The sequence below is a fragment of the Lampetra planeri genome, chromosome 7, assembly GCF_965212315.1.
Source record: "Lampetra planeri chromosome 7, kcLamPlan1.2.h2, whole genome shotgun sequence".
NCBI classification, from domain to species: Eukaryota; Metazoa; Chordata; class Hyperoartia; order Petromyzontiformes; family Petromyzontidae; genus Lampetra; species Lampetra planeri.
This window is the reverse complement of record NC_136113.1, coordinates 2047641-2074178: the sequence shown is the minus strand read 5'-3', so window position 1 is coordinate 2074178 and position 26538 is coordinate 2047641. Positions and strand designations below refer to the sequence as shown.

Here is a 26538-nt window from a genome sequence, read left to right as displayed (position 1 = left end):
GTTATAAACGAGGACTTGTGCACTTTATGAGAAAACATACTGATGTTATGTTTCTATGTTTACATTTATTCTTTTTTCTCGAGTAGAGTAATTGGTTCATGAGAAACTGAATGCCAAAACGTGTCCAGTTTGCTTTTATTAAACCAATGCAGCTGATAAAATGCACTCCCAGAAGGCCATGTCGCCGATGAAATGTGTAAAAGTAAACTTCAGATTTTTCATGGAAAGACAATATGGTAAAGGTGTATTGTCTACTTATTTATGTTTCTATATCTGTGGGCATTTAGTTCACGTTAAGCTATTTTGCATTAGCCTTTAGGTGCAATGACATGAGGTACATTTGAAATGAAATGATGAGCGCACTCGACAGCACCATTGTCACATCTAGATCATTCAGTCAAAATATACAATTATACTAGTAGGATATACAGCGAGTATAAAATAAATCAAGTATAAATGGCGAATTACAAAAATTGCATTTGGAAGAAATTGAATCTCAACTTTTCATATCAAAATATACAATACAGACTACATGAAGAAGCTGTTATATAAACAGTTGAATATGACATATCTGCAGTAGTATCGCTGATATCAAATTCAGGCTTGTATATAAAATATATCTCAGAATGTGGAAATTATGAAGCTAAATTATTAGCATGGACACAAGTTTAACAAGTACATTAAGTAGAACAACCTCCTTCAGCATACACTGTATATCAAATGAAACACAAATGTTATCCCTCGAGACGAGAATTTCATAAATATAGTATTGGATTCAGATCAATATACTTCAAGATACAATAAAGATGAGGGCATTGATCAGTCCTTGTGAAGAACTTCTCTCTTCAGGGTCTCTGCGAGCAGCCTCCGTCTCTGAAGTGCTTTCTTCTCCTCCTCAGGAAGCTCCTGCAAATGAAGAGATCGCACTGCTCTGACTCACCAGCCATACTTCATAGTCTCTTGTAATAGGAAGGTCTGCTGATTAATGCTTATTGGCTTCTGGAATCACAGCTGAGGGTAAGGTGGTCCAAAACGAATCAAAATCTGAACTCAGAATGTATAGATGGCTAAAGCATGTGCACATTATAAGCCAGTGTTAAACAGATATTGCTTAAAACATGCTTCACCAAATCTAATTTAGATATACAAGTCCTCTTAACAAACCCTGAAGCATAAGGACTGAGGTTATTTGTGGTGTAGTGTATTGTTTATTTTCACCCAACTAGACAGTCAAGTTTACTTTGCTTTGTTTCTACATTCAGATTGGAGGATATGGTGTCTGAAGCATACAAACCTACTTAATTACAGAACTACATATTCTTGGGTCTTTCAGTAAAGTCACATGGATAGGTTCAAAGAGAATAACAAAAATAACAAAATACTACGACTTTTCGTCTTCAGGAAGACGACCGCTTGTGTTGCGATCGGAACATCGTAGTTTTTTGTTCTTTGTGTTATTTTCTTTGAACTTATCTACGTGACATTACCGAAAGACCCAAGAATATGAATTCCTGCAGTCACGAAAGCTTTAAGTCAAGATTTACAGAACTACATTCATATTGACTTGGGCATGGTGGGACACTTGTGGAGGCAGCTATGGTAATGTGAACATTAACAAACTGGGTGTCATGTGAAGTCTGGGACCCCTTGCCTGGAACTCTGCCTGTGTGCCAGAGGCACTGCCGGTCTCCTCATCCAGGGGCCGCCCCGTCTCCTCAGACCTTTGTGCCGATCTGAGCCGGTCTCTCTGCTGCTCCAGATACATCCTCCTCTTTGCTATCTCCTCCTCACATAATGTCGACTGGTCCTGCATTACGGCAAGTAAACACACCGATTCTATCAGTTTGTAGCCACCGGAAAACTTAACAATCACCACAACATACACAAGCATGCATAACTCATAACCTCTCACTATAATATAGAACATGATTTATACATTAATACAATACAAAAAGGCAACCTGTGGCTGAATGCCATATGTTTTATATATTTAATGTCAGGATATGGGGAAGGTGCAAACAAGGCTCACTGTGTCTTCGTTTCTGGACTGAGATGTCACAACTCTGCTGTTGGATGTGTCTTCATTGCTCAGTTGCTGCTGTGAATGTCCCCCATCAGGTGGCCCATCTCCAACAGAGGCCACAACGTCCAGCTGAGTGCTCCGCGGGTAGGAGCGCAAAGGGCGCAGGGCCTTTCTCTCTGGTCCAATGCTACAGCCATCTGGTCCATATCAAACCAAACAGTACATAGGCGAGCCAAACTGTAAAGATCAAACATGGGTGCTGATGTAAATAAGTCACTTACTGCCTTGTATCTTGTCCCCCAGGTTTGCAGTGGCAGCAGCTTGTGCTGCAACAAAATCCTCACTCTTCCCTCCATTTTTTGTCGTGGCACCTTCCACCAGTGCAGCATCCACTGTCCCCTGCTGTATCACACATTTCTCATTTGTTACAAATAAAGTAACCACGCAATAATCAAACACGTATTCAGAGTCATTTATAACAATAAACACACAGATCCAATAAAACATAGGCATGAAAACCAACACGCAAAACGAGCAGTGTGCGTCAGCAAACCTGACGAGGGCCAGCCGTGCTACCGGGGACATCTGGGAGGAGAGCTGGGCCCTCTGTTGTCGCTCTGGGCTTCTCCTCGGCAGCTATGCTTCCCAGCCGTCTTCTTAGCAGCTCCTGTTCATACTCCTCCTTGGAAAGCCTGCACAAGCAAGCATGTTTACACTGTCCATAAAAAGAAAACCTATCTGCATAAAGCCCCTGTTACATGTATTGATATATATGTGCATATATCCAAGGGCAAAAGCCCCTGTTACATGTAAACACGTGAAGAAAATTATCTTTAACATCGACCATATGAGACCATGTGATCTAACACACTGGCCATGCTGGCCACACCTGAGGGCTTCGTGGAGAGACTCGGCCTCACGGCGCTCCAGCATAGACACCGCATCTTCCCCGCCTTCCAGGAGGCAGTCTGGCAGCACCCCTATGAGTAAAACAAGAACCAGTCGCAGCCATTATCACACAACCACATCTGGAATGTAATGCTAACCGCGTGTCACGAAATTGTATAAATCAGTGCTAAGCTAATGTACAGTACAGCAGCAAACTCTTTCAAAATGAAGGCAACAACAGCAAGATATATATTCTTTTCCAAAACTGCCAAGATGGGTTAGGAATGTCAAGTTGGAATATATTCTTCAGTTACAACTATTGCACAGTGGGACAACCAAGTTAATATTTTACTTTGGTACATTTTTGTAAAAGGATGAACACGCCCACTCACTGCAGGCTGCTTATTTACAAAAGCATAATCCTTTAGCCACTTTAGATCAAACATGCAGACTGGCCTTAAGGCTACCTTGGTGCTGGACTATGTCATTCAAGGCACGGCCCTGCATCTCCAGGTTCTTCTCCACCATCAGCTCTTTGAAGACAACAAAATCCTCAGCAGCCCACACCGGCTTGAACGCACTCTGTGGTTCGGTTAAAGGAATAAGCGCAATCACAAACATTGCCCAATTATTCCATTATCACCAGGGTAAGTGTAGTTTAACACATCGGCTTTCGCGATCAATATTTTCCGTAATAGTTGTTTTGGTTAATTACCGACGAAACGTCGTACTCGAATTGTATATGTGGGTTTACTCTTCAACACACAAGCGATGTGCTGAACTAGTAACTAATTGGCATGGTTTTTTAAAGTGACAAACCTTACTAATTGGCCGTGTCAATTGGTGGTGGGTTTAACTACACGTTTATATTCTTGGTTCTTTCGGTAAAGTCACGTAGAAGGGAAATAATAAAATAATATAAATATAAAACAATTAAAATTCTCACGACGTTTATTGTTTTATATCATTTCCCTTCTACGTGACTTTACCGAAAGAACCATGAATATGAATCCCTGCAGTCACGAAAGCTTTAAATCAAATGACACGTTTATATTTACGTGATTTAAACCCCAAAATCGTCTATTATGGACTGTACGTTTAATTCACATCAATAACCCAGTCCTCCCAGTTACCATGCACTGAACCGAGTCTTTAGCCACAAGTATTTTCGCCGAGTCACAATGTGGCTCTCAGTCTTTCCATGTAAACGTCCGTGTCGGTGACCACCTGTGAGAGGTCACCGTGGGAAAGAGCTCGATTACAGGCTTCCAGGAAAGCCTCTTCTGAAATGCCGACCTCCTCGCAGTATTCATCCAGCAGATCACCCACCTACACACATCCAGATGCACAGTGCAACGTCAAAAACAAACCACACGGGGATTAAAATAAAATGCAGACGGTGAAATGAAGACGATTGGTGGTAGTGCTGGTGATGGTGTAGATGCCAATGGAACAGTGGAAGTGGGTGGCGATTTGCGAATAGGATTGTGGCATCGTGTGGGATGGAGATGGGAGACCTTCATCCCACAGTGGGCCCACAATAGCTGGTAACCATGATCGTGTTAATTTTGTTGACGGTGATAATTGTGTTAATACGCTCTCACCACTATACGGTACTGCCCGTGGATGTTACTATGGTGATGATGTTACTGACGGTGTTGTTTTACTGTGATGTTGATGTTACTGTGTTCCTGTGATGATGATCTTGATGGTGCTGTGATTCTGACGGTGATGATGATCTGTTCCTGTGGTGCAGTGCTACTCTGATTGTAGTGATGATGTTGATGGTGTTGAAAATGGTTGGTATAGTTACTGTTATTATAGCGATGTTGATGTTGTTGACGTTGAAGATGGCTGGTGCAGATTTACTGCGGTGGTGGTCGCTACAGTGTTAGCTGTGATTTTAGTGATGTTGTTGGTGGTGATGAAGATGCTTGTTTTGATACTGTTACTGTAATTGTGTCGATGTTAATGCTTGTTGATGGTTGGCTCAGTTTTACTGCGGTTGTGCTGACGGTGATGATGGTGCCCGCTTGGCCACCCACCCCATCGTGTGCCCCAACAACAGTCTAAGCCGGAGGATCTTTGTCTTTTCACTCACCACGTCGCGATACTGCCCGTGGATGTCGCTCAGACACAGGGGGTTCTCCTCTCCGGGCTGAAAAACTGCAGACACAGAGACCGCGTGAACGTTACCCCCCACCCCCCGTCGTCTCCATCCCAAGTCCCCGTGTGTCCCGACTACTTCCCATGTCCCTCGCTCGCTCGCCCCTACCCGAGCACTCCAGCTCCATGAAGCGGCGAATCGGCTCGTCCCATCGCGGGCTCCTCAGGAAGCCCACGACGCTGTCGAGCACCCAGTCCACCATGGCAGGGCCCGAGTCCCCAACCACCTCGGTCACCTCCACTCGGATTCCCCACGTTCCCGCACGTCCAGGTGGGTCCCACCTACCCCCCGTGTGGCCCCGCCCCCCCCGTATGGCCCCGCCCCGCCCCCTCGTGTGCCCCCCCCCCCCCGTGTGGCCCCGCCCCCTCGTGTGCCCCCCCCCCCCCCGTGTGGCCCCGCCCCTGGGCCGCGCCTCCCCCTGAATTCGCTCCCGGCTCGGGGCGCGCCGCCGCCGCCGCTCGAGAGACGCCCCCGCGTGGCGGGGGAAGGGATCGAGTCGAGCCGCACGGCGTCACAGCGCTGCCCCGCAAGTCGCCTGCCCCCCACCACCACCCCCACCGCCACCCCACCACCCCCCCCACCACCACCACCCCCCCACCACCACCCCACCAACTACAACCGCCATTCGCCACTAAGTGGCGGTGACGTCACCACGACGCTTGTGCCAGGCCAAGTGCACCTTGAGGCCACGTGAAGTGTCGAACGCCCGCTGTCAGGAGGTCACGGGGCAGACCCAGCAGGTGCCATGGGTCGACTGACTGAGATGACCGAGATGACTGGCTGATGCACCACCTGTGCCCCCTACTGTACCAACTTGCTGTGCTTTAGCCACCCGGTGCTTCGCTCGTTGTTGTGAGCGTCGCTCCTCCGCCCTCCACCACCCTCCCACCACCACCACCCCCACAACACCCCCCCCCCCCATCCCCACCACATAAAAATAATGTTTCGGCCATCGGTAGTTGCATGTTTATAAGCAAATAAACCGTGGTCTCAGCAACCTGCAGGCTCGTTAAACAAACACTGCCGAGTTGCAACATATACAAACATTGTGCGTTGCTTGCAGTCACACGCAGTGAAATTAACTGGACCTTAAGGCTTGCCACAAAATAATATTGCAGAGTTTTTGTCTTGGTTAAAGAAATTCTGCTGAATATTGCCTCGAAGTGTGGATATGCTGATGGGCTACAATATTGTACTGCAGTTAAGTGTGAACACCATTGCACTATTTCACTCTTGCACTAGTCCACTATTTCATTTCCAACACCGCCGTGGCCCAGTCTGCCGGTCCCTACATCCAAATTAACCTCGACTGCATCCCGGACACTCCCACACTTTCTGACGACTTTAACATGACTTCAGGGAAAAACAAATCACCGTTTAGACCCTATATTGTCAAATTCAATGACTGCATAAAAATTAATAATAATTAAATTTATAACGCGAGCAAATTTGCGGACGTAATGGCCGCAACTCAGAGGCGCGGAGCCAAGCTCAGAGTTGCTCGAAAGCATGGTTAGAGAGGTGAGTTCTTGGTATCAAGAGGTCATGAGTCACGCTGCGCAGGCATCTGCTGTGTGCTGAGCTGCAAGTTGTCAATAATGAAGAAAGGTACGGCGGGCAGGCAGGTATGAAGGCATTGTGGCAGAGGCAGGCGATCTTGTATGTGACCCTACTGGCGATGGGTAGCCAGTTGAGGGCACGGAGACAGGCGAGTGAGTCGAGACGGGGATGAGTGTGGGCAATGACGACACGTGCCAGGTTGTTTTGTAGTCTTTGAAGTTTCTTTAGGTTGCCAGCGGAGGTCCGGACTAGGACAGAATTGCAATAGTCAAGGCGAGATCCAACTATGCAACATGCCAATGTGTTGGCAATTTCAGTGGAGATGAGAGGACGTAGGTGTCTGAAAGCCTTCAGGTGAAAGTTACATGAACTGATATAGTAAAAAATGAGGTTCGTTAAATGCTTTTTTTGCATTACCTGTAATTGTACAGTGAAATGTAACAGTAAAAATCGGTTACTGGTTTGCCGCACATGTAAAAATGTCTATAGAATCACCTTTTAGTCTGGTCAGTGTTGAATAATTGACATATTACCCTCGAGACTCCAGATATCCTCCCAGCAGGTGTTTCCACAAGCAGTGGCGAGAGCAAGCAATTGTAGGGATGAATCTTTACCTTTATAATCGAGAAACAAGAACAAATGTTCCACGCGGTAATCCAGGCCTGCTGCCGTGCAGATTGTATATCCGCACGTGCCAATGTCTGTATTAAAATTCCACTAGAGTAGACCTACCGATTTCTGACTTTGGCAATGTGTTAAAAGAACCGATTTTAAGATTCGTGTTTGACCCTACTTAAAGGATACATCACTGAACTGATGGCAGATATTCCAAAAGTATGTTTAAGGTATTTTTCCTCGAGGCCAGCCCACACACATCAAATATATATATTTTTTACTCATCACCTGAATATATTCTTTAAAAAAAACATGATATAGTGAAGTTCTGCAGTAATGTGTCCAACATTCCTCTATTGACTATGAATGCACTATGAATTCAGTGTAGTTTTACATCTTTATTGACATTGAATGAAATGTCAGCCAGCGCTGAACAAAAAAACACAAAACACTGGCATGTGCATGTACGGTATATCGGGGATTGTAATTTATCAAGCCAGGATGCACTGCTAAATTGTTATTCTTACAGTCTTGCATACAACACACCTCAAATTTAGTTGAACACTAGACTATTACATTTCAAACTTTTAGCTACTTGGCATTCATTACAAAACATTGTTACATTTGAATGTCCTCTGCCAAATGAGTGAACGAAGAAAAAACAAGACAGCTGTGCTGTGATCACAGATACAGCCCCTCAGGGGTGCCCTCCTGCTTGCGGTACAGCACATTCTCCTTTGACTTCTTGAAGTCCTCATTGGTCACCTTCATACGCCTCTCCCGCAGGGCCATGAGTCCAGCCTCAGTACAAATGGCCTGTGCAAACAAAATTCAACATCGTTAGCACCACACCAGCACCACACCCGGCCCACATGAACTTAATAATGATGTGCTTCCGCACACGTGCAAGCGAGCATGCGAGAGTGTAAAGGATTGCCAGTCTGTGCACAGGGGCACAAATGGTTTAAGACATTTCGGGGGGAAATCAAGATGAAAATTGGGAAGACCCTCAAATACTAAACTTTGTCAAAGGGTGTTTCGGGTTGAAGGCTCACCTTGATGTCAGCTCCAGAGAGGTCATCTTTGGACATGATGAGGTCCTCCAAGGTTACGTCATCTGCCAAGGTCATGCGGCTCGTGTGTATTGAGAAGATACGGCGCTTTGTCTTCTCATCCGGCAGAGGAAACTCAATCTTACGGTCGATACGGCCTACACAGATATAATAACAAAAAGTAAACATTAATGGCAATACAAGGCTGTGCCTGTGCTTGAAACACTGCAAAAAGCACGTGGAAGAAGCAAAGTGTAGTGGTAAAATCAATGTGTGATAACAGGCTGACAAGAGCTGATGGATGAGGGAAAACAGAAGTGGAATGTGCAATATGAGGGGTGAATTAATTTACTGAGAAGGATGGGGAGCAAATCAATCATTGTTTCCGTGGTATCAAAGTGACTGGGTAAACCAACACCAACCTTGATCACTTGTTCTATGTGGAGGACCCATAGGCCAAAAAAACGTTATTTTCTTTCAGCAATTAGCAAACCTCTTACGCATGAAACTGGTTAAAATTCTCGAGTGTAATGGGTGTTCATAAAGAGAGATGGGGTAGAGGAACACAGCACCTGGGCGAATGAGTGCAGGGTCAAGCGTCTCTATGCGGTTGGTGGCCATGATGACTTTGACGTCTCCGCGCGAGTCGAAGCCGTCAAGCTGGTTGAGGAGCTCCAGCATGGTGCGCTGGATTTCCCGCTCGCCGCCAGAGTTGGAGTCATACCTAAATTACGAGCACACAACGAAGGTTACACGACAACAGTGCTCATGTACTCTACAACACAGGCAGGTGTAGGTTTTTAATAGTGGTTTTAAGTACTGCAAGTGCTGGTTATGTAACATCTTACCTCCAACCACTGCACCTAGCTTATGAACTACCCATGCCGGTCAGTGACAATTAGTGGTGGGGGAGAGGGGCCAGGACAAGTTCATATTACTCAACTGAATTCAGCCCCGGCCAGGAAATGTATTCATGTCATCCGTTTCATAGCTCGGTGCAATAACAACTATGCTACGAGCACCCCCCCCCCCCCGCCATTAATTTGATGAACATATATTAACACATTTTAAGGACTGAGCCACTTAGGATGTAGTTATCAAATAAAAACTTCACAATATATTAAATGTTTCCGAAAAGCAATTAAAATACATTTAAACTCCCAAAGGGCGATACCAAAAAGGGGTACTCAAATTAGTGACCCTGGTACATTGGTAGTGGTGCCGATGGAAATTATGGTGATGATAGTGATGACAGTTGTGCTGATAACTGTGATCATAGCAACATGACATACGTAATGGTGATAGGAGTGATGATATTAATGAAAGACTAAATTGGGATGTTATCAAAATCTCCTTAACCCATCTCTATCTCAATATCAGCTGACCTCACCGTTTTATGTTAATGAAAATGTTTATGTTAAGGATCATGTTAATAGTTATGTTGATGGTGGTGGTAATCAAGATGGGTTGAGTTGAAACAGATAATTCCATGGAAAAGTATACCGTAATTGTGGGAAATTGTATAAAAATAAATGGTGTTGTGGACCTCTTTTTGTTTTTCAGTAATTATTGTTCACAAAATGCTTAATTCTACAAGAAGTTAATACATCATCCCCATCCTATACAAAAACAAAGCTATATTATGTTAAGTAATTACTGAAAACTATAGATTTGTTTTAAAAGCCATTTTCTGGTACAGAGCAATGCAGTGCTGCTGAAGGAATGCATCAGCACACGTGGGTGTAGGTGGTGAAGTGAAGGAGAGGCTGCAGTCAAAGAGTTGTGCTGGGTTCAGTCATCATGAGTCTGTGTGGGACAGCAGCCACCTTTTGGTGCCAATGGCGTCAATCTCATCGATGAAGACGATAGAGGGTGCGTGCTCTTCGGCCACACGGAACAGCTCACGGACCAGCTTGGGTCCATCGCCCAGGTATTTCTGGATGAGCTCAGAGCCCACAACGCGCAGGAATGTTGCCGATGTCTGGTTGGCCACCGCTTTTGCCAGCAGTGTCTTGCCTGTAGCCCCACACAAGGAACAATTGTCACACTCGATATACAAAATCGACCAACGTCTCCAATACTAGCAGATGCAATGGCACAGCACTGCATACAATGCACTGCCCATTATGCCAGAAGTGTGTGTACATCATATTATGCTAATTTCACAGCACCAATGCAGTAATGCAACCTCTCACCTGTACCAGGCGCGCCATACAGGATGACTCCCTTGGGAGGTTTGATGCCCATCTCTTCGTAATACTCCGGGTGGGTTAGTGGCAACTCCACAGACTCCTGCCGCACAAAGTTCAAGGCAACGGATTCTCAAACGTGCTCATGTCGTATACACCACTCGGTGATAAAATTGCTAAATATTGCTTTATTTTCGATAGTCCTGATAACAGAACCTGCTGAGGACTGATCATGAGATATATACGCTCATTCACCACTTGTTTACCATTGCCCCCTTCACAATCAGGATATTGATGTACTCGTATCCCTTCATGTTTGTGTCTACAAGAAGTGACATGCCTTGATCTCCTGAATCTGTGCATCGAGCCCTCCGATGTCAGCATACGACTCCTGTGGTGCCTTCTCCAGCTTCATGACAGTCACCAGTGGGTCTGTGTCATCGCTCAGCACGCCAACTACAGCGTGCACCTGTACAGCCACACAAACATCACATCACTCCAAGTACTTTACATACATTAAATAAAAAATGCAATCAAAATTTCCTTCTAAAGCAGCATTAAGCAAATGTCTTCATGAACAGGCCTATGCCTAATCTGCCCTCCCCTGCAGCATGGAAGGACAGCCAAATAACCCCATCACTGAAAGCAGAACAGCCTCAAACCTTGTGGTTGAGCAGCACAGAGCATCCAGGCTCCAGCAGGTCCTTATCAACAAAGGAAAGGATGGAGACGTAGTGCTCAGAGCCCACAGAAGTCGACACGATGGCATGGTTGTCGTCAATGATTTCCTCCAGTGTGCCAACAGACATGGGTGAACCACGGAGGTCGTCCACCTTTGACCGCTCCTCCTGCACTCACAACAGAAAACTTGATTAAATCACTGTCGCTGGAAGTGCCTCTTTACTATGTGTTGACAGCCCTTTTGTCAAACCACTGTTGGATGATGCCCTGATGAGTGGTTCTTATAGCACTTAAGCACTCACTAGTGATACAAGCCTACTGAACTTAAGAGTGCACATCCCAGTAAGTTAGCTAATGGATTGTAATATCCGACTTCTCATCTCGTACTCGAAATGCGTAGTAACAAAATGACACAAAGACAGGTTACACGTTTTCTGAAAGATATCTACAGCATCACGGCAACATCGATAAAGCAGTTGTATGGTTGTGACGATAAAATTTAGACTAATTTTACAAGCGGGAGCTGCGCAAGTGATGTCCTGAGACCGGAGATACCGCACCTCTTGCTTCTCCTCCTGGGGTTTGAGACGTTCCTGATTGCGGATGAACTCCTCCTCCATGAGCAGGTAATCCTTGATACGTTCCAACTTCAGCAACTTCAGGCGGCAGTAGGTGTGTGGAGTTACTACGCCAAAAAATACACGCGAGAGCACATTGATACTTACACGATCCTTTCACACTATGGGATGCAGGCCAATTACTGCTTCTGTTGGCTGCGATGAGAGGATTAAACTCATGACCCATCAGGACAAGAACACTCATGCAATGGTGATGACCCAAGCAGACCTTGTGGAAGTTTGTTGGCAGCATCTGGCCCCTTCACCTTCTTCTTCTTTTTGCCCACGCGCGTTGGCACTGGCGGCTCATACTTCTTCTTTTTCTCCTGTGGCATCGGGGACATCACCACGTCACACACGGGACTTCTTCTACCACGACAATGCTCTCACCACACCTTCACCACAACAATGCTCTCACCACACCTTCACCACAACACTCAGCCACCACAACAAACGCTCGACATAATACATTCACCAAAACACTGACACTCTCACTACCTCAGCATCACCCACTCTGGGCATTACACCAAGCTAATGCGTGAGGGCATAAGTTTGATTCCTAAGCACCAATTACCTTGTCATCCTTCTTCCCACCACCGGACCCGGGCGCTCCTGACTGGCTCTGCCCCTGCGCACAGAAAGACGCAGAAAGGCACAACTCACTCGACAGTGCGAGACGCTGCCCGCCTCACACCACCACAACCCCGACACTCAATACAAAAGCCAAAAACACATCGCTCTAGACACGCATCAGACTATATATGCATCGCACTAAACACAAGCCAACACCGGCCGCACATCATTCAAGACACAAGCCCACAACTGCACAATAACTACAAGTTCTCATCATTATTCTGTCCAAAATCCTACACATCCCTCTATACACAAGGCCACGATTAACTAGAAACAACTTCACACACTGGGCCCGCGTCACTCTGGACACGACCCCACACACATCGCCGTCTCTCTCGCCCCTCGGGCCCGGGGCCGTGATTCAGCTAAAGCGCGAGGCCTTGCGCCGGGCTCCTCGCTCGCTCGCTCGCAGGCGGCAGGGCGCCATCTCACACAGCGCAAACCGGAGCAGAACCGACGACAACAAGACCCAGATGACCCCAAGCCCACGACATCACGACACAGAGAAGCAACGAGCCACGGTGCGGCCCGTGAGGGCCCCGAGCCAACGGGCCGAGGAGCGCCACTCACCATGGCGCTCCACTCGATCTGCCAAGCACACAGAGGGGGAGATGACGTCACGCGGGGAGGGTTCTAACGAGTGACGTCACGACGCGATGACGTCACGGGCATTCGTTCACCGGATGTCTGTAACGCGATGACGGCATTGTGTGATGACGCATTGTCTTCTCGACAGTGGTTGTTTGGGTCCCACCGACTGTCACTACGCAGGCTTCAGACCCATCTCGGTTCTTAAATTGTGTTTCTATAAATGGAATGCGCGTGTCCGTACGTAACGCTCTGTATTTCGTTGGCCAAAAAATGCTTCTCTTGCCGAAGACATTCACGGAAAATTGTCGCCTTTCTCCAAATAAAAACTATAAACAAATCTAAGTCACAATCTTCCGGATGAACGACTCGCGTTTTATTGGTATTAATTTATATTTTGAAACCCATTTCCGCTTGACGTCATAGTTATCTGAAGGAACGGCTGCGGCTTCGACGCGATGACGTCATCCGACAGGGCAGAAAGCATAGGGATGATGTCATCATGCTTACCCGCCTCAATGCGCTGCCAAAGCTCGTCTTTGTATATGACGTCATTCACTTAAATCTAATCTCAAAACACCGGAGTGTGTTTGCACGAAAAGCTGATGTGCAGAAAACGCAGCCAGAGCCAGCGCCAACGTTTGCCCACGCTCTGTGGTCCTATATGTTGTACGTTATGGGTGTTGTTGAACTTCTGTCGCACCGTACGTAGCCAACTCAAGACAAAAAGTAATTCTAAGAGAAGTTCGTTTTAAATCTGGATTATTTAAAAGTGCATACCTCCAGTGGCTTCCTAATATCGGAAGAACGTTCCCGACGGCCGCTGAAGCGCATCTGAAAGCGCCGCGCGATGCAGTGACCGTCTTTGTTCAATGGTTAGCCAAAATCCGCTGTGAGGATGACTGGAGGTCACGTGAAGGTTTATGTTCCTTGAGATCATAGTGGAAAGCACGTCGCGCATGATGAGTGCGACCTTATATTGTCTTTGTTGAGAAATCGGAATCCAATGCAGGTCGGCGAGCACTGGACGGACATGGTCAGATCTTGCAGTACCCGTCACGACACGTGCCAAAGAGTTTTGCTTTTGCCAGACGTCCCCCGTAGTGAACACCTTTGGATGTACTGCACTGAGATCCAGGTTGTACCGTACTTAAATCCGGGTCTCCCTTGAAAAAGACACCTGGCACTGGCCATATCTGCAAAGGAAAATTCCATTGAAGGATTAGGATTCAAGTTTTCTAGAACTGGTCCCAGGTCTCCACAACCCCGACAGATCTTGGTCCCTCACCACTCACTAATCGCAGTGCAGAGTGCAAAAATTTCAGTGAGACTCAGCGAGGCTGTTATTCGGGTGAATATCACAGACAGTTCTTAATTGTTCACGGTGAACCAACTGTGGGTTCCGCAGAGACTGCACACAGCCTTTATTAATACTTTTGTCCACTACAGAATGTTATAAAAAATATACGAACATATGAGAGTACAAAAGGCTACAAATACAAGGCGTAACACAGTCAGGAACACTGCAATTCAAGACCTCACACTAGCCTGGAGCTTCTGGTTCATGAATGAAACGCAAGATGTAGGCCCAGCATAGAAGCCAGCCAGCACTCTCCTTGTGATTCCAACATGGGAGCTGGCCAAAAAACTCATTCCCATTGGTCCTCGTCACACGTGTTTCCATCCACACGACACTTAAAAACATGAAATTCACACTTGGCTTCACATGAAATACCATACTATGGCTACTACCATTTACGCAATCTAACCAGATACGCGATGGGTAGTTGGCTAGTTTATTCTGGGTGGGCAGACTCTGAGAGCTAACTTCTAGTGAGGCTGCACCCACTGACAACTAACCCATGAAATATAAAGAGGTACAGCACTGGCAAAATCTGTGAGGTGGCTGATAGGGCCAGGTTGGCGGGTCAGTCAGGGGAGCGGTTCGTGGTTCAAGAAGGCACCCAGGCATTGCCGTGCGAGTCTGGCGCATGCGTGTAAGGGATGTTCCAGATCCATGGTTTGTCTGCAACAAAGAAGCACAAAGGTTGCACACAGCAGAGAGAAACAAGAACGGTGGTCCACCGCAAAAACATGTGGTGGCATTTAGCGGCACGCAGCACACTGCGGCACACAGCAACACGCGGGTGGTGGTACATAGTGGCAAACAGCAGGGCCGTGACTCGTAATCTGCTCAGCTTCACATGTCTCTTGGACTAAACTAAATATGGGGGGATCTTTTTGTAAAATCTACGGCTTGTTCATTTGCTTAACAATTTTGAAAATGTCCAAAGTTATTGAGAGGCATTAAATGTTGATTCAAAATGTTATCTCTTGACTTCGAGAAACCTCTCAGTCCAACTTGATGTGGGGAACTTTCGTGTGAGTGTATAACCTCCAAGGTTAAGAACAACATTCTAAAACACCTCTTTAGACAACAAGCAGTCAGCTGCTCTGCTCTTCTTGTTTCCCAGCAACAAAGGTGAATTTGGTACACAGGTGAGCGAGTCTAAATGCCTGCTTCAAAAGTTCAGCTTCAGAGCACTTGCACGAGGACCTCAACTTGGACAAGAATGGCAACAGCAGCCAACCCCTGAAATAGAACCCCATCCCGACAGCACTCGGGCACTGTGCCAAGCCGTCTGCCCCATACCACCCAAAAAATGGTCCTACCGTTGCTGTCATACGGCACTGGCGGCAGATCAAAGGGCACCGGGAAGGAAGGAACAACCCCCTCAGCATTTTTCATGACTGTTCCTCGTCCCACAGGAAACCATTTTGCACTTGGGTTCTACTCGCGCACACACAGACACACACAACGGGCAAGACCACATCAGAACAGTACACACAACACACGAGCGCACACGCACGTGCAGAAGCACTCGCACGGTGTTGGAGTGTGGTGCAGGAGAGGGGACGTACAAATGCAGTGGGAAGATAGAGGACTCCCAGCTCGTAGGATCGCACCATCAGCTGGTTGCCCCTTTTTTCATAGCTCCCCCACGCTGCCCTTGACAGATTGGCACTTGCACAGAAACAAACATACACACACACCTTACTATATACGTCTCTAAAATAAATGCCCAACTCTTAAAATCAATATTTAAAATAGCTGAACCATTTCGCACACATGCCTCCTTATCACATGTCCGTCACGGTAAGTTACAGCGAGTTACAGTACGTTACCTGCATCCTTGACCACTAGTTAACCGACTTGCAGGATCTGGCAGAGAAACAGCTGCTGTGCTGAAAGACTATGGGGCAATCACTGCCAACAATGATCACTGGCAGAAATAAATTTGCTGTGAGCAACTATAGCGACTTGGTACGGCAATGGCATGGGGTGACAAAGAGTTCTGTCTAACCAATGGAAGAGGTAGGTTTGGTGAACAATGTTTTAAAGACCTTAGTTACTCACATGACCTTTGTGACCTGTTCAGAAGTTGCCTTCCCAGTTTCCCAGTATGGGAGACAGCTACCATATTCACCAGATTAGCATAAATAAATGTTTACAACGGAAAGGGGTGCGGCAACCACGGCCAGTAACGATTGCCGTAGAATTGATCTCGAGTTAAGCCTTAACAGCATCGTCAGAATTTTTCTATCAAAGCTACCACACCCATACAAATTTGGAGCACCGAGTTGACAAACTCATTGAGCAGTATTCTCTATCAACCACAACATTCTGAGACTTGCAGTTGGACCACCAGTCCCCATTCGGACCTCAACTATGACAGCTAAACCAGGCTTTGCTTGCAGTGCAGTTGGGTTCCTGTCTAGGCACTGGGCATTTCAACTAGAACACAAAGAGGGCTCGAGGCTGCATCATTCTACCTGGTGAGCAGTATCCAGGCGAGCTTGGTGTAGTCCGGTGAGATGCGTAGGTACGTCTTGATGTGGGGGATTGCCTGGGTGCGGCCACATGTCTCAGACAACCAGCGGCTTGCCAAGGGTGTATTGTGAGTTTGCAGGAGGATAAAGGGAGGTAAATATCAAGGCTCAAATTAAATTTACTTCTAAATCTAGACAGCAGATGAATGTACATATTACTGTGTCATCAAAGAGTATGGTAGTATAACGATGGGTGTCAGGAGACCAGTATGTCTGAGCGTGATCCAACGTTCTAAAGGGTAGAATAGAGATTTCGTAACACGTTATTAGTTCTCGCTGTGTGCCTGGTAATAAAGTAGCACAGCCGTAGCTGCCACGATCTATTGAAGCACAGAGCAGGACAATGCTGTGAACTCTCACATGGACATGAGCAAAAGTGTGTGCACACAGTTGCGTGCATCCAGAAGGATGGTGCGCGATCTTACTGAAAGTACAAGTGCAGCCACTGCTGCTTGCTTGCTGTCTGGACGCTGTAGGGGAGGGATCCACCCGCTGTTATCCAGAGAGGAGGCAAAGGTGGCGAGTTGAATTACTCACAGACACAAACGACAACACTCGCACTCATATAGACAACAACAACGGCACACACATAGACTCAAATCAACAGACAAATGGAAGCACAACAACACGCAGATAGCATAGTAGGATTTTGCGGTTGTCCCATATAGCTCTCCGATGTGCCCAATGTGTTTCTGAGTGGTAACGTGTTTTGTTCAGCAAAAATGATCACTTCCTGAAGAGGCTCGCAGCACATGGAGCGAAACGTCAAGCATCATGCCAAACAACACACGATACAACTTAAAGACACTTCAGTGAGCAACACACTTAAGAGTCAATCCAATCCAATCCGGCAGACACATCGACCCACACACACTCACACCAACACACAAATAGATTCACATTAAGAATATTCACAGACAACACTCACAATCAGTAATGCACACTGTATATATACATACAGATAACTAAGCCAGCCAGATTGGATACATTTCGTATCGATTCCATTGTTATTTGCAAAAAAAGCCTGATGTTTATTTTCATGGAGTTTCCCTGCTAATACTGAATGTAGACCATGCACCGCTTTGCCAGGACTAGGAGGGTAGGACGTTACAGCACAGGGCTGTCATACCCGGGTAACCCTCCAGGCTCATCCGCACATTATCCACAGTAGGGTAGATCTGAGCATAACAGAAGCAAGGGGAGGAGGGCACAGGGAGGGGGCACAGAGAGGGGGCACAGGGAGGGGGCACAGGGAGGGTAACACAGGAAGGGGGCACAATGAGGGGGGCACAGGAAGGGAGGCGTATACTCAGATCGCAGGTTCTCACTCAATTTTCACGAAATAGTTCACAAGTCATTCACAAGAGTAGCCCATTGTGTGCTGACATCATGGTCCAAATATGTCAAACTAGAAAAAATACCAGCAAATGACTCAATTAGAATAATACAGAGGAATCATCGCCCCTACTGTGAAAAGGCTTGGCAGGATGCTACTGAAAAAGTCATGAGACTCAATGAAGCTGGGCTAAGAAAACAAGCACAATAATAATGAGAGGTGGGTCATGTCTGTTGCAAATTCACAAATAATTCCCCCCAGGAGTGCTCCTATTCTCTTGAGCGGTGCGTGGTTTACCAGCTTCAGCGGTGTGCGATTGAAGCTGTAGGTTGGCGAGCCACTCTGGCCGAGTGTCACAAGGCTGTCCTGAAACTCGGTCTGCAGCCACCGGTCGCTGTCTATCCCCATGGAACCAATGCTAGAGAACTGGCCAATGAGAGGCCACTGTTCATTTCCTTCCTCGACAGGGGATAGGTTCTCGCGCAGCAGCTGCAATGTACATGCACACACACGTCTGCTTATAGTACAATCCTATACCCTCCCTACACACACACACACCTCTCTATACAATACACACACCTGCCCATATTCCACCCACACACACTATACAAATGCACCTCCCCTGGCATTAGAATCCAGACGCACACACATCTGCTTCTAATACACCTATATATGCCCAATGCACACGCATGCGTGTGTTTGCATGGCCGGCATGGATGTGCATCCCGTTATTCCAGTTGTACATTACCTTGCGAAGCCGAAGGTGACCCCAGTTCTCCTTGTTGTCGCCTGAAAAGCGGCCTGGGACCGAGCCAACCAGATATACCCTGCACACAGAAAACCACCAATCCAAGCACACGGCAGTGATCGACTATAACAAACCACCACACGCAAAGCCACCAATCGGAACACAGCAGCTCACACCAGCCACCAATCAGATGATACCGCAGCCATCAATCAGAAGACACCGTCACAAAAGCCATTAATGAGAACGCACCGGTGCATGATAATAGAGGTGGCCGCTGACCTGACCTCGGAGAAATCGTGTTGCTGTAGATGCTCAGCCCAGCAGGTGACCGAGTGAGAGCTGTAGGCTTTAAGGTACGCAATGAGGTCCTGCTTAAAGCCCGTGGGTGACTCGCCCTGCATCTCTGGCAACTCTCCGCTTGTCGACAGCCGAGGAAGCATCGGGCTTAACCAGATGCTGCAGACAGCAGGACAGGCGTTTGGCATGAGCTCGACACAAATGCCCACATACAATGAATACTGAAACTGTGGACAAGCACCCACCCCTGGGTTTTCTGATGCCAGTCTTGAAAGAAGAGGTTGGATGTGTGGATGACCACTCGCATGCCCTCTTCATACAGCAGTAGCATCATCTTTCTGCAATGCACGCCAACAGGGACAGGGGGAAGAGCACGTCGCGTTACGTACTTTCCCTCCTGTGGTAGGGGAGGAACAAAGGTGGAAACAAAGACCCCAAGGCAGAATCCGCAAATAGCGAGAGTACAAGTATGACACGTGGCTAACACCGTCCAATGGGACACCGTTCCCAGCAGACTGAGTAGAGGCCGAATCACACATCTGGTTTTAAACCTGGCATAGCCTTTATGCGGGACTGCGCGTCACACACACAGCTTTCAATTGTGCGTGCATTCTAGATACTTACGTATGATGCGTCCCAAACATTATGTCCAGTTTTGCCTAAAAAAAGACAGAATTTGTGATAATGATGAACATAAATTGTTTAACCAAATAGCTAGCTTACAAAGTATATACTATACAAATAGCTATCCAACAAGTCTCCTGACACAGAATACATGTGCACATTTAGAAATGTGAAGTTACAAACAAACGCTAATTTACGTGAAGTTACTATTGATATATCTTTTTTATGTATGTTGAACTTCTTTTACACTCTACGTAAACGACCATTCTAGTTGGAGGTGCGGAAACCATGCTAATCGGAGGTGATGATACCATGTTGGTTAAAATATAAACATTTTGAATGAAATATGTGAAGCCTGCTTACGTGGTGAATATATCTGGTAAAAGTACTGACTTCACAGATCAACATCGGTGATAATAAAAAATAAACCGACGTCCAATCTTTATCTCCAAAGTGGTCAAACTTTCAAAGCAAATTTTGCCAATCTACCAGATATTATGAGCATCAGAGTGCATCATGAGTTTTGTACAATGTAGTTTTGTGCTGACAGGACCCTATTATTTGAAGAAGTGCCTTTATCAAAGATAGCTGATAAACCAACAGTATATATTTAGCAAGTCTGACTGCTGATACAACCTAAACAGTTGAAACCAGTCAAGTTTGATTGCTTTTAAAATGCTATTGGTTAATGTAAGGCCAATAGGCTGACTGACAAAAACATGTTTTTTCTGTGGATACATACAATGCAGTTAAATATATTTTATTCTAGAAGAATTAATGTTTGCCTGGCACTGGAGTATTGTCCACTCAATTGGGGGGAGTAGACCACATTGTTGCTGTTGTGTGACGGTTGGAGACACATTTCCTCATTACCATCTGCTGCTGCTGCTGCTGCTGCGGAGGCCCTTATCAACATTGTATCACCTTTATCACACTGAATACTACAATTCTTATTTGTGGCCTCCCCAAATACTTCAGCTAAAAAGTTCAAATGATCTAGCATGCCGCTGCCATACTTCTCATTTACATCCATGAGCAAGACAAGATCAGGCCAATATTCCAATCCCTCCAATGGCTGCAACCAATCCACGTGAACTACAAGATCACCCCTACATCCTCAAGGTCCTACAATAATTGACACCTACCTCCCCCTTCTCGTCTTACTCTACACGTCCCAGCAACAAAGGCCTCCCTTTCAAAAAACCCAGTCAACCTCTTCGCGATGAGAGGTTGTTTCTTCTCTGCTGCTGCCCCCTTTGTCAGGAATTTCCTTCCACTTTCTGTGGAAAAACACCAATTTTCTCCCCCTTGTTTCAGTCCAGGCTCGAGACTTTTCTGTCTTCCTCTGCCTGTGACTTTATCTCTATATGAAGTGTCTTTATTTGCACATTCACCAGACTGTCATCTTACTTTCCTTTCTGCTCTGTGTGCCTTCTATTTTTCTTCTCCTTTACCTCTGAAAATTTGGAAACATAAATAAATGCTCTTCAACTTATCTTAACGGCGCACATTACGAATCTTGAGGCTCAGTTGTTTTTAGATGCTTTATAATCCAGTGTATGATATGAAACACTGGGGTAGACTCACTTGGCACAGCGTTACATTCGGGTAGAAACTGGCAGCTTCGAAGAGCTTCGCTTTGCTTGCACGCTGCTCGCCATGCACCAGCAGCAGCGGCAGGGACCTGCTCACATGAAAACGTGTGCCGCAGTCATCCAGACATGCATTGTGGACACAGACACTCGCCCGTCAGCACATGAATACAGTTGAAAAGATACCGCAAGCGAAGCACCGCATTGACAAGTACATGGTTCACAAGTTCCAAAGCCACGCAAGGGTGGTCTTCCATAGGCATCAGACTACTCCATTTATCTGCAGGGACCATGAGGTCCAGGCTCCCGTCCCCTCCACTCACCGGAACTCCACTGGGTACTGCTCCATGAGCCACGGGATGTCAAAGCAGTAGTTAAACTGTGACAAACACGTTGGAAGAATTATCATTAGACAACAGCAACTTGCATACAACACAAATGGGTATTCAACATTCACAGATAATTGTTTAAATCTTTACATTTGCTATACACGGCAGACATTGCAAAACATATCATGCATATTACGCTCTTGTAGGGCACTTGACTCAAAATCCGAAGCTTGCAAGTTCAAATTCTCATCAGGTGTCAACTAAATCTATTGTCCCTCTGGGTTCGATAAGATGAGTACCACTCTGTGGGAAATCAACAGCGGTGCATCCGATGGAGAGACTGGCTCCCACCACGCTAATGTGCTATTTTTAACATGACCATAAGGCCATCAGAGACGAACATTGCTATATTTCTTGTTTCAACCAACGCACACTCTGGTCCAGGAAGAGACATTCTATTCTCAGTAACACTCACAACCGAGAAGAGGTTTAAATATTCACCTGTGCAGATTTCTTGAGTGTTCCCATAAGTGGCGATAAAATGTCTGGTGCACAAAGGAAACGCAGAATTAGTTTTTATCTCTAGGCTTCCGAAGTGAAATGCACGTGTTGTGCTGCGATAAAATGAGGGCAGGGTCAGGGAACCAACCTGTGATGTGCAGTGCATGACTATTCAGCTTCTTCCCAATCCCAGCCACTCTGGTGAGAAAGAAATACAGTGGAGCCGCCTGCTCCAATGCCTCGATCACGTCCTGCGGCGGCAGCGGTTCCTGCGGCTCCTGCGGCACCAGCAGCTCCCGCAGCTCCTGCAGCTCCGGCTCACGAGGGGGAGTTTTCTCACCGCACACAGAGTTCTCGACGACAGGAACCACGCCGCTATCCGACCCTAGTCGCTGCCTCTTGTGCTGGGAAGTGGTGACGATGCCCTTATCCTCCGTGAGAGAGGACACGGGAGCCTCCTCGCCACCCAAGTCGTTCTCGTCTTCACTATCCGACACCGTCCAGCTGTTGTCGGCGCACGACGGCTTCTTGCGCTTGTTGGCTGCGCTGCCTCCTAGCGCCGGCAGGGAGGGCGCGATGGGAAGCGGATTCGCTAAGCTCTTCTCACCAAGGGATCCGATCTCAGCCTCTGGGTTCACAGCAATCTCTGTTTCATCCACCAAGGTCGCATCCGAGTCGTACTGTGGCTCCTGCGTTCCTGCTCCTGTCTCACCTTGCCTGCGTGGTGACATGTCACAGCACATCGACATCAGCTGAAGGTGAAAGGAACGGTATTTTACCCCAATGCACCATACTTATTTTTACAAATTATGAAAAATCAGGCGTAGGCATGCTTAACGAAATGTTTTCCAATGTGCGTTTGTTTTCGAAAGTAACTCATTAGCAATATGGACATTTACGGTTAGCAAGACAGAGCAAAAATCATTTGCATATGTGCAAATAATGAAGGCTTGTTTTGGGCATCTGCTTTGTCAGTTAAACCGGGTTTTGATAGGTTAAGTCACATATAGCAACACAACTTTACATGAAAGTTGCATTGATATTGAATCATCATAATGAGAGCTACAGTGTCACCTCCCCCCACCACTCACAATAGATGGACAGAGTTTCTGAGGCTTTCAAACTCAGTTGGAAGGTGAGTGTTCAAACACAGTCTGAAAATGGTAAAATGGTGCAACAGCAAATATTTGGTACACGAGTGATGTCAGCCGTGCAGCGTGCGTTGCACATTCGTTTACACGCTCATTGCATGCTCTACCGGCAGATGACAGCAGTTTGACGATCAGTTCAAGACGGTGCACGCTCTGCACGAGGGGTGTGTGAGCTGCGCGTTAACACCGCTGGCAATTACCAGGACTCGGCTGGCTGCCTGCCGCTCGCCGGTGCCACCGCTGACTCCACAGTCCGCTCCTCGTCATCACTGCTGGAAACCGTCCACTCTCCGTACCGGCTTGCCATGGCGCCCTGCCGCGCTGTGCTGGCACCTCGCTCGGTGCTTCCTCCTCGTCACCCTGGGCGATTGATAGTTACTCTCACATTCTTTGCATCCAATCAAATGCGACGCGAAGGTTAAACGCCTTCCACGCACTCGCTATGAACTATTTTATATTGCTTCAAACTCGTTGGTCGATGACAGTTGATAATAACAATGATGCGACACCACCTACACACACACTCACTCAAATAAGGAATGAATCGTGACCTCTCATCTCTAACCTGATTCACATCAGCCCTACCACCCACCACTGAACTCACCACCTAGCTCACCACCCTCACCCTTAACTCTAATCCCCGAACCCTCACCCCTAACCTTCACCACCCATGCCTCTAACCCTCACCACCCTACGTAGACGTGCCCCGCTTACCTCTCCACATCTCACACTCCTCTCCTCTTCTCGTGAATCCGCACTACTGGATCCGATACATCACTTGGAACTTCACAGCAATACTGCTGATGCTGCTGTTATTGTTTAGAGGCTAAGCATGTAAGTTACCATGGTAACCAAGCTGTTTAACCATCTAGCACGTAGGTCGGTAACCTTTCAAGGAAGAAGAGTATATGTTTTGTATTTGTCTTTCACCAAAATAGTTACAGAGCCGCATCACACGCAGAGCTACTTGAACACAAACATCGCTCGTATACAGCAGATGACAAACACATTCTGGTGATGGAATAAATTGCGCTATTTCGTTTTTCTCCCACCTTTACTTATTCTTGAACAATATTTTGACCGTAAATTTTGTCCTCATCAAGACATTCCATAGTGACCCATCATTCCCTGCCATATTTGAACAATTAGCTTTACATTCAATTGCGTTTAAGATTTAAGTTTCGTTTTTGTATTTCAAAGGGGCAGCCAAAGAGCCGCAAGGGAGAGGCCAAATAGCCACACATCCTGAGTACCCCGTGAGCTCTACCCATCCCCTGTCTCTTGCCTGTGAAGAATCCTCAATCGCATCCCATTCAACATGCAACGTCTGAGCAGACGCCCCACGCTTACCGAGATCCCACCGTCGACAAACACAAAACACACAATTATGTCCACGTTGCAGCCCTCGTTGTGGGTCAATCCAGCCGCCGCACGTAGCCAACCCGTGCCGATCTCAGGTGACCATACTTCCAAGGCACGCCAGAGGCACGGTGCGATGGGGGTGGGGTGGGGAGGCTTTGTTGCACTGCCCTCTGCTGCCCAACTACGTGGGCTCAAGCAGGGGGGGGGGGATGGGGCAGCAAAACGCGAGTTGCGGTGTACGATGCCAGCCCCATGCCAGGCGACAACCCCGCCGAGATTCCGAGACCCGACGGAGTCGGGACGCGCGCGCAGTCGCCACCCGCGTGTTGAAGGGCTCCGCGCCTCCGACTGGATACGTACGGTGCGAAAGAAGTTCGCCGTGCACGCACGCACACATCCACATATATATACGAGGGTTGGCTGCTGCTGCTGCAGCTGTTGCATCGTTGACGCCAGATCGCAATCGCGTTGCGATCCACCCCCCTCCCTTCCTACACCCCAAATCCTCACCACCCCCCTCCAATCCTCACCTGCTCTCCATTCACCCCAAATAACCTCAAAATCCTCACCCCCCCCATCCTCAGCCCCCCCCCCCCATCCTCATCCCCCCCCCATCCTCATCCCCAAATCTCAACCCCCCCCCATCCTCACCTCCTCTCCATTCACCCCAAATAACCCCGCAATCCTCATCCACAAATCTCACCCCCCCCATCCTCTCCCCCCCATCCTCACCACCCCTCCCCCCAATCCTCACCACCCCCTCCCCCCAATCCTCACCACCCCCTGCCCCCAATCCTCACCTCCTCCTCCTTCACTCTCGCCGGGGCCACGCGGCTCGTCACTCGAGCAACTGGCCGAGCGCCGCCGCCGCCGCCGTTGTTGTTGTTCCCCGGGCCCCACTCACAACCCCCCCACACACACCAACCCAGGCCTTCGTCTTGCACGGCAATAGCAACTCAACTGCGAAGCGAGCAGCAGGCAAAGAGGAGCGCGAATGGGAAGGGGGAGGTGGGCGCGCAGACGGCCGCCGAGTCGCAGGGGGTCACGGAGAGCGAGAAAGGGGGGCCTGGACCCTGGGGGGCCTGGACCCTGGGATCCCTTCCGATTTGACTGCGCGGCCGCCGCTGTGCGTCGAGGCCGAGCTCGCTCCTCTTGCACCCCCCCCCCCGCTCGGCTCCCTCTCCTCCTTTCGTGGCGCGGGTCCTGGCGGCCTCTGCTGGTGGGAGTCGGGGGTTTGGTGTAGGGGCGGTGGAGCTGAACGTGGGAGGGAAATGCGGATTCCAGCTCCTCTTCAACCGGACGACGTGGTCACCTCCACTAGTGGCACATTGTGACCGGTGGACATCGGCGTGGTGGGAGCGGGGATGCCCAGCCACCGCTTCTGTTCGGCCGAATAGATCCCCGGGGGCTAAGCGGGCATGGCACGGGCGAGAGAAGAGATGGACTTATGCGTTACAGAATGTGGAGTTGATTGGACTTGCCGATGACTGGCACCAGCTGTGTCAAGATCGGACACTGTGGAGGAGCTTTCCTGAAGGACGCTGCAGGGCAGAGGAACGACGGGCGGCTAAAACGCTAAGTTGGCATAGCGGGGAGCACAGTTGGTGCATCTGCCATCTCGCCAAACCCATGGCACCGAGTTCTATTCCGTGATCTGCCAGCGGGCGATCGACACTTCATGTGGCCTCAAAATG

General features: G+C 47.8%; 3 protein-coding genes across 6 annotated transcripts; all 3 read right to left on the bottom strand.

Annotated features, from left to right (window-relative positions):
• Positions 1–118: 118 nt before the first annotated feature.
• Positions 119–5366, bottom strand: CFAP36 (cilia and flagella associated protein 36). Its single transcript, XM_078595935.1, has 10 exons — positions 5187–5366; positions 5013–5077; positions 4139–4240; positions 3379–3493; positions 2913–3003; positions 2577–2715; positions 2305–2425; positions 2030–2220; positions 1652–1807; positions 119–906 (listed from the first exon to the last, which is right to left on the bottom strand). Exons 1-10 carry the CDS (start codon positions 5278–5280, stop codon positions 820–822), a joined length of 1161 nt encoding a protein of 386 aa, XP_078452061.1. The 5' UTR covers positions 5281–5366; the 3' UTR covers positions 119–819.
• A 2272-nt stretch (positions 5367–7638) lies between these two features.
• Positions 7639–13099, bottom strand: PSMC1 (proteasome 26S subunit, ATPase 1). The gene is made up of 11 exons (XM_078595934.1): positions 12996–13099; positions 12367–12420; positions 12022–12118; positions 11736–11860; positions 11157–11342; positions 10835–10963; positions 10501–10597; positions 10132–10321; positions 8878–9029; positions 8309–8463; positions 7639–8069 (listed from the first exon to the last, which is right to left on the bottom strand). Exons 1-11 carry the CDS (start codon positions 12996–12998, stop codon positions 7935–7937), a joined length of 1323 nt encoding a protein of 440 aa, XP_078452060.1. The 5' UTR covers positions 12999–13099; the 3' UTR covers positions 7639–7934.
• Positions 13100–14384: 1285 nt separating this feature from the next.
• Positions 14385–25996, bottom strand: TDP1 (tyrosyl-DNA phosphodiesterase 1). 4 transcript variants are annotated; one of them, XM_078595931.1, is made up of 17 exons: positions 25645–25996; positions 23683–23842; positions 22480–23048; positions 22332–22375; positions 21825–21880; positions 21497–21593; positions 19910–19944; positions 19531–19623; positions 19268–19444; positions 18989–19067; positions 18538–18729; positions 18034–18082; positions 17330–17396; positions 16848–16955; positions 15936–16038; positions 15687–15804; positions 14385–15039 (listed from the first exon to the last, which is right to left on the bottom strand). In XM_078595931.1, exons 2-17 carry the CDS (start codon positions 23787–23789, stop codon positions 14966–14968), a joined length of 1968 nt encoding a protein of 655 aa, XP_078452057.1. In that variant the 5' UTR covers positions 23790–23842; positions 25645–25996; the 3' UTR covers positions 14385–14965. The 4 variants fall into 4 exon arrangements, 3 of the variants coding, with proteins under 3 accessions (XP_078452057.1, XP_078452058.1, XP_078452059.1); XR_013585665.1 differs by lacking the exon at positions 18034–18082 and having other exon boundaries at positions 25645–25731; XM_078595932.1 differs by lacking the exons at positions 14385–15039; positions 15687–15804; positions 15936–16038; positions 16848–16955 and adding an exon at positions 16962–17136 and having other exon boundaries at positions 25645–25731.
• Positions 25997–26538: the final 542 nt, after the last annotated feature.